Source organism: Schistocerca piceifrons, chromosome 1 (assembly GCF_021461385.2).
Source record: "Schistocerca piceifrons isolate TAMUIC-IGC-003096 chromosome 1, iqSchPice1.1, whole genome shotgun sequence".
Lineage (NCBI taxonomy): Eukaryota > Metazoa > Arthropoda > Insecta > Orthoptera > Acrididae > Schistocerca > Schistocerca piceifrons.
In genome coordinates, this window is record NC_060138.1 from 1,218,634,440 (window position 1) to 1,218,648,764 (window position 14,325).

At 38.7% G+C, this 14,325-nt stretch overlaps 1 protein-coding gene across 1 annotated transcript in view; it reads right to left on the minus strand.

Moving 5' to 3' along the window:
* The window catches only part of LOC124802771 (heparan-alpha-glucosaminide N-acetyltransferase-like), a 314,616-nt gene that overhangs the window by 14,792 nt on the left and 285,499 nt on the right, over positions 1 to 14,325 (minus strand). Inside the window, exon 11 of the mRNA XM_047263768.1 lies at positions 13,117 to 13,286. Coding sequence (XP_047119724.1) covers positions 13,117 to 13,286 — 170 coding nt within the window. The remainder of the gene's footprint in view (positions 1 to 13,116; positions 13,287 to 14,325) is intronic.

Genomic DNA, 14,325 nt, shown 5'->3' on the forward strand with positions numbered 1-14,325 from the left:
TAATTTTGCTTTCTCACGTTGTATTTTCTATTGATTAAAAATGCATTTCTGAGAATTTTTGGAACCTACCACAGTCCTTTGCATAATCCATGGGCAAGTTGTCGTAAATGAGCATTTGTGATTTAGTCACTGTTGCAGATATTATAACTAACATATTGTGTTACATCTAGTTTTCCCTTATATTATCTGAATTTATCATAAATTAGCTCTGTTTTTGAGTTTTCTAACAACTATAATTAACCTCAAAAACATTTTAGTAAACTAGTAGTTTTTACCACAAGTTTTTGTGTTGCCATAATAGGAATCTTCTTTTGTGTATCTGTTAAATTCTTGTAGGGAATTAGCCACTTTTTAGCTCAACAGATTAAAAGATAATCAATGGGCTTAATTTATATTTATTTGTTCACTGCCTTGTAACACATTGCACCAGCCGAAATGCAACCCCACTGTGAATGCTGTTCTCAAACATGGGATGAGTTGGTTGACATTCATGTGCAGCTGGAAATCGCAGTGACTACTGTCAAACAATTGGTGGCTACTGCGAACCCAAGTGTTGGAAGAACTCCTGAGAGTCATGTACCTGTGATACTGGTACCAAAGGTACCTCAAGGACTCAGGGTGTTGTACCGAACCCCCTAATCAGCAAATTTGAGATGCTGTCTTTCACAGAAACTGAGGAAGTGGGATTCACTTCACCTGTTTTGGTGAAACCTGTTTTGTCTGGTGTCGAAAGGAGACAAACACAAAAGTGTAGGGCCTATTAATCATTGGCAGTTCAAATGGCAGCAAGAGACAGGAAATGACACCAGGTGCACTCAGTATGTATGCCTGGGGCCCTCATTCAACATGTTAAACAGGCTATTCCAGAAGCCACTGAGGGAACAGAGTGCAACCAACTACAGATTGTGGTGTGTATTGGAAAAATGATGCCTGTAATCTGGTTATGACCTCATATTTGGGTCATTCCAGGGCTTGGCAGAGAAGGTTAAGAAGATTAGCCCTGCACATGGAGTTTCAACAAATCTCACACTCTGCAGTATTGTCCCCAGAAATGACCATGGCCCTTTGGTTCTTAGTTGAGTGGAAGGACTGAGCCAGACTTCTGTGATGAGCTAGTCTGTGACTTCCTGGACTTGTACCATAGAGTTGGGAACTGTAGGGTCCCCCAAAATGGCTGAGATGTGTGCTACACACCAGAGAGTGCTACTCAGGTAGCTGACTGTGCATTGGTGCACACAAGGGTTTTTCAGAGCAGGATTCTCTCTGCCATGCACCTCATGGTGGTTTACAGAGTATAGATGTAGATGTAGATGCAATTTCTCAATAGATGATTTTACAAAACAAGGTTAATAGAACATAGTCAAATTACGTCAGGCAGTTCTGGGGAAATTAGATTAGGAAGTGAGACACTAAAGGTAATAGATGAGTTTTGTTATTTGGGCAGTAAAATTACTGATGATGACTGATGTTGGGAGGATATAAAATGTGGAGTGGCAACAGTATGGAAAGCGTTTCTGATGAAGAGAAATTTGTTAACACTGAATACAAATTTAAGTGTTTGGAAGTCTTTTGTGAAGGCATTTGTAGCTTTGGACAGAAGTGGAACATAAGCAGTTCACACAAGAAAAGAACAGAAGCTTCTGAAATTGCAAGCTACAGAATAATGTTAAGATTAGATGGGTAATGAGGAAATACTGAAAAGAAGTGGTTGGAGAGAAAAGAAATTTGTGGCGTAATATGACTAAAAGAAGGAATCAGTTGATATTTCACATTCTGAAACACCAAGAAGTCAAGAGTTCTGTATCGGAGGGAAGTGTGGGGCATAAAAATTTTAACGGGAGACCAAAGATGAATGAAGTAAGCAGTTCAACAAAATGTAGATTGCACTAGTTATTCAGAGGTGAAGAGGCTTGCACAGGATAGAGTAGTATGGAGAACTGTATCAAACCAGTCTTCAGACCGAGAACCACAACAACAATACATATTGTTACTCATCACATACAGGAGGTGTTGAGTGGCAGACAGGAACACTGAAATAAAGACTGTGTGATATACCTGGTCATAAATCAGCTCGTAGTTCCTCGGTAGCAGCAATCACAGCAAAAAACTGGCCATAAATATCGATGGGTACAGCACTATTTACATCCAATAGTGTAGCTGACACACACATTTTGTTTCACAGGTTTTATTTCCATAAGTGGGAGACCTCCTCACTGAACTAGTTATGGCCAGTCTGTGTCTTAATTACATAATTAAGTCTCATTTATGAGGTATGCACAAACTGCACTTTCTAATTACACAGTAATAGACACTGTGCAGTATAACCTAACCGACTAGGAACAGTCTCACTCAGATGACTGATACATGTGGCATTTATGTATTAAAGTCAACCAGCAATCATTGTTAACTGCCCTATCTAATTGTCTGCCTTCTTATTCACAACAACATGTCATTGCACTACTACATTTTTAGAGTTCTGACTGACAAGGATTCCATGCTCAGAATCTTGGAACAAACTGAGCTAAAAATGGGTTCAGGCACAGTGCTTATACAGCTTTGAAAAAACGGCTACTAAAGTTTCACATTGCTAAATATGTAACTGTGATAGTTTACATTTAGAATTTTACCCCTCAAACTAATTGAATAGTGCAGAAAAATTTGGCTTTGGTTTGAACTTTATGTTACAATTAGAGTTCCAACTGAAATAAGTCTTCTTGATGATGAAAGTGCAAAAACAGCTATTATTAACAAACAAACCATACATAAAACTGTTAATCATCCAGAAAATAATTAAATGCTGATATTCCTACCATATTTTGGAAATTAGCTACATGAATACTTTAAGGATTTCTATGGGCTATTTTTTCAACTTCATCGGCAATACAGTGATTCATCTGTTTACTTGTCAACACTGTGCCTGGAATAGGAAATAATTACCGTTAGTTAATGTTGTGACTTGGCAAGACAGCCAAGCCACTATGATTGGTAGCCGAAAGGCACGCATTAAGCTCACGCAGGCTGGCGTGAGGTCTGGAACAGTTAAGGGAATTGAGTATAGTAAATATAATTACGTAACTTCTGGAATACTTAACTTTAATTCATAATTGGTGAACATCGGTCTGACGGTACATGCATCACAAGATAAATAGCAAATGATAATGGCACTTTGCTAGGTTGTAGCAAATGACGTAGCTGAAGGCTATGCTAACTATCGTCTCAGCAAATGAGAGCGTAATTTGTCAGTGAACCATCTCTAGCAAAGTCGGCTGTACAACTGGGGCGAGTGCTAGGAAGTCTCTCTAGACCTGCCGTGTGGCGGCGCTCGGTCTGCAATCACTGACAGTGGCGACACACGGGTCTGACGTATACTAACGGACCGCGGCCGATTTAAAGGCTACCACCTAGCAAGTGTGGTGTCTGGCGGTGACACCACAGTTAACTGAACTGAACTTTAGCAAAACTACTTACCTGAAATAGTTCAAATTAATTAGGAAATTATTCTGACCAATGTAATTTAGCAAAGCTGGGCCTGGTCTTAAACTCAGAATTACAGAATGACAACTTTATGCTATGCCACATCTTGCACTAACACTATTAATAATTAAGAAACCAATAAAAACTATTTAAGGAGGCAAATAACAAAACAAAATGGGAATGGGTCACACTTGCTTTGCTACAACTGCTAAATATTATCAGCCATTACACCAAGTCCTTTGTGAGATTGTGAGATGTAGATAAAGTAAAGTTGTAAGGCACAATTGGCTGTGAAGCACTGAAGGACAGGTTCTGTTACTTAAATGGAAAGTTTCCCTCACTGCCACCTTTCCTTCACAAAGTGTGAGAGTTAAGTGTTTAAATTATTCTGATAAGTGTATGTGACTGTAAGGGGCATATGTATGGTGTGATGTCATGTTTGTGTTGTATGATGATGATGATGATGATGATGATGATGATGATGATGATGAGAGAAGGGAGTGGGTGAAAGCCAGTGCCAGCATATAACTTATTCCTCTTGAATAGCTAAAGGGGACTGCTGACCTTAACGTCACCATCCAATGGACAGATTGTCATCATCAGTGTCACATAGCCTCATTCCATGAGTCACTGTGGAGAGATTTGGAATTTAATACAGGTCAGTGACACAAAGACTGGTAATCAGAAACTTTATGCCATCGCCTGACCTCCTTTTTTCCTAAAGGCAAAGGGAAGGCAACCAACATTAAGTGGTTTCCCAGTTAGTTTGTACAGTACTTGTTGCAGTTGACATTGTGTAGCTTTGGTGGTCTGATGAGAACCAGTGTATTCAATTATGCTAGGCCATTGGAAGGAGATGTAAATAAAACACACACACACAAGTCCACACAAGCATCAGTCACACTCACACATGGTCACTGTCATCTCCTGGCACATAGGCCTGGCTGTGTCTTAGGTGTACAACAATCTCGGTTGGGGTGGGTAGTGGGACAGGGAGGAGGAGGCATACACAGTAAGGGTGGGGGAAGATAGCTGATAATAATTAGCAGTTTTTCTTCAATGTGTCTACCTGCTCCCAACGTCTCCTCTATTTGGTGAGTAGCAGTCTACCCCTTTCACAGTGTTTAGCAAGATCTTTCTTATAATTCCCCCGAGTGAAAACAGAATTAAATAGTTCATCAGATGTCTGAGGTGAACAACTTATCTGTATCATCCCTTACAATTTATATGTAATCCACCAACTGATAAATAAAAAAAACTACAGGACTCGTCACATTTCTGTGTGCATTGCTGCTGCTCAGTGCTTTCAAAAGATGGTAAGTGGTAGTTTAGTTCAATTTAGTTGTCTGTATGTTCCATGTTCATATTGATGACATTTTCCTATAATGGGTAACAAGTCAGTTGATCTGCAAATATATTTTCTGTCAAATGTGGATGTGCTAAACACATACACTTACACTGATCTTAATTTCTATTTAAATTTAGGGTCTAGCATTACTCAGAAATTGATCTATGGAGTGGAAGGAATTGTCAAGATAAATTTTTTGTACTGATTTCGTTCTGTGTCAGTACCTTTAATAAAAGAGAAAGTCAGGAAAATTTATTAATGGTTAGATACTGCACTTCCTTCAATACACGATCAAGGTTAAGTGGCAAATAGTGGCTGCCAAAACATTCACATTCAAATCTGCAAACCACCATGAAGTGCATGGCAGAGTGCACTTCCCATTGTACCACATATAAGAGATACTTCTCATTCCATTCATGTACAGAGTGCAGCAAAAATGACTGCTTGAAGATCTCTATGTGCATTATAATTACCTTAATCTTACCTTCATGCTCCCTACAGGAGCAATATGTTTGTAATACATTCCTAACTTCCTCAATTAACCCCTTAACAATGGACGCTGATAGCGTAGTGGGCGACACTGTGGATGGGACGTACAGTTGGCTGCTTGGTCCCCCTGAATGACCAGTTTGAGGCCATGTGCAACCCAATTTGATTTTTCCAGTTGTTGTTGTTGTTGTTGTTGTGGTCTTCAGTCCTGAGACTGGTTTGATGCAGCTCTCCATGCTACTCTATCCTGTGCAAGCTTCTTCATCTCCCAGTACTTACTGCAACCTACATCCTTCTGAATCTGTTTAGTGTATTCATCTCTTGGTCTCCCTCTTCGATTTTTACCCTCCACGCTGCCCTCCAATACTCAATTGGTGGTCCCTCGATGTCTCAGAACATGTTGTACCAACCGATCCCTTCCTCTAGTCAAGTTGTGCCACAAGCTCCTCTCCTCCCCAATTCTGTTCAATACCTCCTCATTAGTTATGTGATCTACCCATCTAATCTCCAGCATTCTTCTGTAGCACCACATTTCAAAAGCTTCTATTCTCTTCTTTTCTACACTATTTATCATTCAAGTTTCACTTCCATACATGGCTACACTCCATACAAATACTTTCAGAAATGACTTCCTGACATTTAAATCTATACTCGATGGTAACAAATTTTTCTTCTTCAGAAATGCTTTTCCCTGCCATTGCCAGTCGACATTTTATATCCTCTCCACTTCGACCATCATCAGTTATTTTGCTCCCCAAATAGCAAAACTCCTTTACTACTTTAAGTGTCTCATTTCCTAATCTAATTACCTCAGCATCACCCGACTTAATTCGACTACATTCCATTATCCTCATTTTGCTTTTGTTGATGTTCATCTTATACCCTCCTTTCAAGACACTGACCATTCCGTTCAACTGCTCTTCCAAGTCCTTTGCTGTCTCTGACAGAATTACAATGTCATCAGCAAACCTCAAAGTTTTTATTTCTTCTCCATGGATTTTAATACTTAATCCAAACTTTTATTTTGTTTCCTTTACTGCTTGCTCAATATACAGATTTAATAACATCGGGGAAAGGCTACAACCCTGTCTCACTCCCTTCCCAACCACTGCTTCCCTTTCATACCCCTCGACCCTTATAACTGCCATCTGCTTTCTGTACAAATTGTAAATAGTCTTTCGCTCCCTGTATTTTACCCCTGCCACCTTCAGAATTTGAAAGAGAGTATTCCAATCAACATTGTCAAAAGCTTTCTCTAAGTCTACAAATGCTAGAAACACAGGTTTTCCTTTCCTTAATCTTTCTTCTAAGATAAGTCATAGAGTCAGTATTGACTCATGTATTCCAACATTTCTACGGAATCCAAACTGATATTCCCCGAGGTCAGCTTCTCTCAGTTTCTCCATTCGTCTCATAATCCCTGATGTATTAATTATTTGCAAGTTGTTTGGTATTTTATGTTGGTGACACATTATACTTATATTTCCTGCTCACCATTGTAAACGCTCATTTATTATAGCACACAAAGGTTTTTTTTTTCTTTTGCAACCACACTGGTGCAGTAAAAAGATAAAAAAATGTTACTGAAGTGACACATAGTTCTGTTGTGAAACCAATCATACCCCGAAAATAAATATAATTGTTGTACTTACTTTCATGCATTCTACTTGAAAACTATCAACAATCACATTAAGGAATAGACGATTTATTATCAGTGATCTATCATCAGCATCAGGTAACACATTTTTCACATTGTACAAAATGCTGCATAAGACATCTCACCACTTGGAGATGTGAACTTACCTTTTTTTCATTTCAGACAAACAACACATATATTATTTACACTATTTATGAATTGGCACAGTGGAAACAAACTCAGTCTCTGCAATCATTTTATACACATTGTTCGCAAAATTACATATTATTTGAGAACACGGAAATACACACAATGTTTACTGTTCACACAATAATACAGACACAATATTTAGACGCCAATGTTAACTTACTTATCAGGACAAGAGGATATGTTTTTCACTTCATGATACACAGCAAAACAGGGAAATTCATATAGTATCTGCTTGTGTACTTTACAGAAAATTCTTGTCTGCTTTCGTTTGTTGTATTTTTACTTAAAAGTAAAACATGTTGCATACTTTTGTAGTTGACCTGGAAGATGAAGTCCTGCAGTCAGCCTTCATGGGACATCAATTTGGCTGCCACCCCCACTTGGACTCCTTTTGTTTATCTTTTATTTTTGTAGTACTTCTTGAATCAAGCCCAGTTGGGAATTCACTTATGGCCGCTTACCAGATGACAGTTTGTACAGACAAAATGTGTTGAACAACCTCATGTCATTCAGGCAAAAGAAAAATTTTTGCTACCTTTCTGTGCTCTTATTGACACTTTTCATTGTTTTCATGATCATATCACTCCATTCAATGCTTCCCATTGACTTGTTATAATCAATTACAACAGAAGGTTTTGAACATTTTGCACCTGTTGTGCAGTCCTTTTTAGATGTCTCTTGCATGTCTGCTGAATGAAAATTTGACAGCATGTGAACATCCCTTCTGTCACACCATTTCATTGGCAACATTAGCCCTGCAACAGACCTGAATGTCAGTTCTCCCTTTTACAATTTCTCTGCCATTTTAGCATATCTTTTCTGTTGGGCTGTACCATACCACATGCATTACTTGGCTGCTCATACAGCCAATGGAAGAGTGCTGGGCTTGTGTACCAATTATCTCTAAACAATGTATTCTCCTTCTGCAAATATGCTGAATTAGATTTGCAATGACATCTCCAGACACCCCGAGAGTGTTTTGTGACATCTGTGTGACTTTGGCAGTAGACAGTGAAGTCCAAAATATTATTTGTTTGAACATCATAAATCAAAATCATTTTTATTGCAAAACAATTTTGCTTTGCTGAGATGTATTGCTTTACTTTTAGTCTCTCTCTCTCTCTCTCTCTCTCTCTCTCTCTCTCTCTCTCTCTCTCTCTGAACAGAAGGAGTAATTCATCCATGCAACAGTTTTCAAATGGAAATAAATGCTTTTTGAAAATAATACAAAAGTGGCCCAAACTAGAATGAAGTTTGAACAAGTAGTCTGTTGTATACGCAGTATTATCATTGATGTATAAAAATCTAGAATAGACAAATATGTATCCCATGAAAGAAGTAGTGAAAAAATTGGAGGTTTCAGAAGTGAATGTTTTGATCAGTACTCTGAAAAAGACAATTTTTTACTCTTGTCGTAATTAGAGACTTAGTTACAAAAATAAAAAATGTATTTAGTGCCACATATTTCCACTCTTTCTTCATTCTGTCAGTCAGATGTTCAGACATTGAGTAAAATACCTATTTGTTTTGTCACAAATATAAGCCACAATTTCTTCACTTACAAACAGGGAAAACAAGCTAACAAAACTTGTTGTGTCAACTATACTGTTCAGTCCAGAGAGATCTCGTGATGTTAGATTGTCCATAGCAGTTTCTGTTTTGTATGCAAAGGCTTGATTCCTTCTTTCTCATTCTCCTCATCTCCTGATGAGTCATCAGATATTCCTACGCCTGGTACTGTTGAAGGGCCAGAAAACACCAATGTACTTGAAGATGTCAGTTTATCTGAAACCATCAAATGGTCTGCAGAAGGGTGCTGTTGTGTCAAAGCGTAGTACTGAATCATTGTCAGATTCACTTTGACTGCTGACTTTGAAATAATTGCCTAATAGTAACTTCAAAGTTTTTTGGCTGAGTAAAATAGTTTACTCATATTCAAAAAAGGAACGTTGCACAAAATGAAACATCTACAGCCAAGGAAAGAGGCAATACAGATTGTGTATATCGACAACAAAAGTGTCTCTGCTCAAACCGCACTGCTAACTGATAGTCCAAAATCCTTTGGCTGTGACACAATGCAAAGTGAATTCCTGAGACATCAGGAGGTAGTAAATGCCACTAAATGTTACAGTAAGCCTTCTAGATAGTGCCAGGGACATTCTTTCAGTAACACTTTAACACAGCAAAATGGTAAACACGCGGAGTAGGCTGGACTGCTAAAGCAGTCCACTGGAGGGAACATCTGTTTCCCAGCCAACTTCTACAGCAATTCCACAATAGGGCCAATTAAGTGGACTTCCACAGAAATCAACCATAGTTAAAGGGTTAATAATGGTTCTTGAAACTTAGTAACTAGAATTTCATGGGATAGTAGGCATGTATTTTCCAGAATCTGCATATTCAGGTTTATCAGCATGTCAATGATGCTCTAATATGGGTCAAACATGTGACCCATTCATATTGCCCTTCTTTGTATAAATTCAGTACTCCCTATTAGTCCTGTTTGTTATGGATTCCACACACTTGATCAGTATTCTAAAATTTCTTGTCTGTGGAGTATCATCTCAGTTGTGTGACTGGATTTGTGATTTACTGTCAGAATGGTCACAGTTTGTAGTAATTGATTGGAAGTCACCACCAACCATAATTGTATGGGTGTGATACCTATCGAAATGAAGCTATGAAGTGCCAGAGACCTTTACAAGTCTCAAACGTCTATTAAGTATATATACAGGCTCGAGCAATAAACAAAAATTTATGCCATGGCACCTATGCCTGGGTTTGAGGCAGGATCCCCTGAAGTACTGTTCCAATAGTGTTGGAGAGCCTGTGCAATTCTGTTTGAGTTTAGGGGAATACCAAGTGGGCTGACGTGAATGGGAATTTGGATTGAGGAGGGAGTAGTGCTAGTATAGTCTGTGCAGTTGTGCAAAGCCACTTTGTTGGGGTGACATAGTGGTTAGTGCATCTGCCTAGAGAGTAGGAGACCAAGGTTCGAATCCCAGCCTTAGTACAAATTTTCATCCACCACTTCAGCCTCCATATATATACATTGTATTTGAAATGAGACTCAAGTTTTCCTTTAGCCTATCAGCAACTGCATTATGTGAGTCAGGGGTGCTGTAAAAGAAACCAATTATTAATTTAACCTCTAGCCCAGGGTCAGCCACAGCATCCAAACTGCACACAAGAAAGATGCATGGGCCTTGTGCAGGCCAAGGCTCAGCCTGTCTCAGCTTTACTCAGTCCTCCTTGCTAGTACTTGGTACATCATGACGTTTCATTTAACATTGTAGTGCACCATTGTTTCATCAGCATGACTTTCTTCGGTTCGGTAGAATCGCAGTGTCAGTGCTGTTTAACCTTTGATATTTTTTCCTGGTATAAACGAAGTTCACAGGTCCAGGCAGTCTAGTAACCTGTCTTTACAAGCCTTTAATAGTGAACAGGAATGACAAAAGAGAAGGATCAGAATTCTCAGTTTCTATTATGCAGTCGCATAACTGAAGGGTACTGCAAATCTGCTATGGAATGGCATTATAACATCACGCAGAAAGAATTAAATCAAACAACGAAAAATCCAGGAGGTAATGGAACAATATCATGTGAAGGAAAGTTGTTACTCACCATATAGTGGAGATGCTGAGTCGCAGATAAGCACAACAAAAAGACTTTCACAATTAAAGTTTTCAGCCATTAGCCTTCATCAACAATAGACACGCATACGCACATGTGCATGCGCACACCCAAGCATGCAAGTGCCAACACACACACACACACACACACACACACAAATGTAACTCACACACACGACTGCAGTCTCAGGCAACTGAAACCACACTGTGTGCAGTTGTGTGTGTGAGTTGTGTTTGCATTAGTGTGTGTGTGTGTGTGTGTGTGTGTGTGTGTGTGTGTGTGTGTGTATTTGTGTGCGCACATCAAGAGCTGAAAGCTTTAATTGTGAAAGTCTTTTTGTTATGCCTATCTGGGACTCAGCATCTCCATTATATGGTGAGTAGCAACTTTCCTTCTCATAATATAGAAAGAATTTAAAGATTTAGTTGATGATGAAAGAGCAAAATATTATGATCATCAGATGGGACTCATTCTTCTGTACATCAAGAAGCACTTTGTGCTAAATTTGCAGGGATTGATCACATGATGAAGTTGGTAGTATTATCAGCAAATTTTCTGAAGTTGCACGCCTTATTGCAGTTTTAGTCATAACAGTTTAAGACGGAATAGAACAAAGAGTATGAAAGGTTTATACATTGTTGCAAAGTATATTGGTTAAGTCAAGGGACATGCCTGGAATGATTTTTTGATTTAAAAACCACTATTTTCGAACTTATGAAGGAAAAAGAAGAGCAGGAACAAAAATTAGAACATCTGGAATGGATTGCAGGCCTCACATTTTAAGTGAACTTGATCACACACCACCCACAGTAAGACATTGTGAGGTGAGATACAACTTATTTCTGATTTGATGTCAATGCATTTAAAAAGAAAATTTCGTTGTGGAAGGGGCAATTGTGACAAAAAACAATCAATTTCCATAAGCTCACTGGTGTTAGAGAAGATGTGAGGTTTGAATAATTAATTGTGGCCCTCAAAGAATTACAAAGGTAGCATTCCAAACGCTCTGAGTACACTGCCAGTCTCACATCTGTCTTTAGACTGTTTGCTGTTTTAGTTGAAAGAAGCCTGTGCATGTGCAGATGGAACTGATTGATCTGCACTGTAACCCCCATGTGAAAGATAAATTCCTTTATGCTAAAACTGTGCAGGAGGTTTGTTTACCTCTGGTAGAATTTCCACATATCCATAGTGAAGATGCAAATGTGATAAAATATGTTTTTAAAAGACTTTCTTTGATCATGGAGCTAAGTAAATCATGATTACATGGGAAACTGAGTGTGAAAATCCATTAAAATTGTCTGTCTCTGTCCATATACTGGCAGTTTATACTATATAAAAATTATGTGTTTTCTGTGCACCAAAAATAATTAAATAATACTGAAAATTTGTTTTGTTTGGGATCTGTGCTGTTGAGAAATATGAAATCAAGTCATATGCAGTTCAACTTCATTGCCATTTTAATGTGGCGCATTTGCAATTGCCAATACCAAAACTCTCATGTCAATGTCTTCATAGCGGAAGAGCGTAATTAAAGTAGCGATGGAAATTCACAACTTGACAAACCTGGTGAACAGAGACTGCTATGTCTTGGCATATAGCCCACCAACATAACAGTACTGCACCATGGGTGGCCTACACATGAAAGCACAGGGGTTAAAACAAGATCCCAAACAACACATACCTGTATTTTTCTACAGAATGAATACTTTGTGCCTAAGCATCTAGTGTCTCTTCATACCTGTCATTTCTTCTTTCATCCATGATTTTTCTTTAACATACATGTTCTGCACTTCAGGACATACAGTGGCTTATATATCAATGAAAATAATCAATTTCTGAAAATATTATGTAACTGAATGGATAAAAAATACAGTCACCAAGTGACGGCAGGAGAAAACACATATAAAAGTTAAGGAAATGTGCAAGTTTTCAGAGCCAGTGGCTCCTTCTTCTGGCAAAAAGTTGAAGATGAAGGGAGAGGGATGAAGAAAAAGGACTAGCAAGGGTTAGAAAATGGGGAGAGTTATGGGAAAGTCGCCCAGAACCCCAGGCCAGAGGAGACACAGTCTTTCCTTTTCATCCCTTCCAGTATGTCTCCCCTGATCCTGGGTTCTGGGCAACTTTTTCATGACTCTCACCATTCCCTAAACCTTGCCAGTCCTTTCCTTTCATTCCTCTATTCCTCCTACTAACCCTTTAGTCCTTTTCCCAGAAAAAGGAGCCTCTGGTCCTGAAAGCTTGCACATTTTCTCAACTTTTATATGTTTTCTCCAGCTGCAGTTTGATCAGGATATACAGTGGATGACCTGAGAACACTTACCAACTAATCCTTCTGGATCAAATGGTCCAGAACCATAAACAGCCTGAGCAGTGGGATGCTGGTACAGGTGATCTACACCCAGTACTAGACGGTCTATGTAGCCTACTGCACCACCGACACAGTCCTCAAACTGGCCATTTTCATGGATACCTCCAGGTCCCATATAGCCCCTGTAAGAGTTACAGGTAATTACAATTCAAAAGTGCTATACTTTAATGTCTAGTTTCTGTCACCAAACATTTCTTTTTTATATGACTGTAAATTTTAATATATAGCATTGTAATTGTGCTCTTTCACTTAATATTAATAATATTGATTTCAGTATTTAAGATTGTAGCTGTATCCTTTAATTTGACTACACTACTGTTACCTACACATGACAAAGCACATTTCATGTAAAATGACCAGTGCCAAATAAAGAAAATTAAAAACATATTTGTGCTGTAAGATGATGATAGGAGGAAGATGGAGTAAAACCCAGTGACGGCATACAGCCTACTCTCCTTGAATAGCACCAAGGGGCTGCTGAGCCTAGTGTCTGCCTCTATTGGATGGATTATCATCAGCAATGTCACATCCCCTCACTCAGTGAGAGGTCTGGACTCCAACTAAGTGCAATGGCACAGTGTCTCGCAATCACAAACTGCATGCCACCACATCTTCTCCCCTTGCTGGCCAAATACAGCAGATGTAATTTTTTTTCACCATCAGGATTTGAGCCGACTACTTCCAAACTTTCAGAAACGACTTCCTGACACTTAAATCTATACTCGATGTTAACAAATTTCTCTTCTTCAGAAACGATTTCCTTGCCAATGCCAGTCTACATTTTATATCCTCTCTACTTCGACCATCATCAGTTATTTTACTCCCTAAATAGCAAAACTCCTTTACTACTTTAAGTGTCTCATTTCCTAATCTAATACCCTCAGCATCACATGATTTAATTTGACTACATTCCATTATCCTCATTTTGCTTTTGTTGATGTTCATCTTATATCCTCCTTTCAAGACACTGTCCATTCCGTTCAACTGCTCTTCCAAGTCCTTTGCTGTCTCTGACAGAATTACAATGTCATCGGCAAACCTCAAAGTTTTTACTTCTTCTCCATGAATTTTAATACCTACTCCAAATTTTTCTTTTGTTTCCTTTACTGCTTGCTCAATATACAGATTGAATAACATCGGGGAGAGGCTACAACCCTGTCT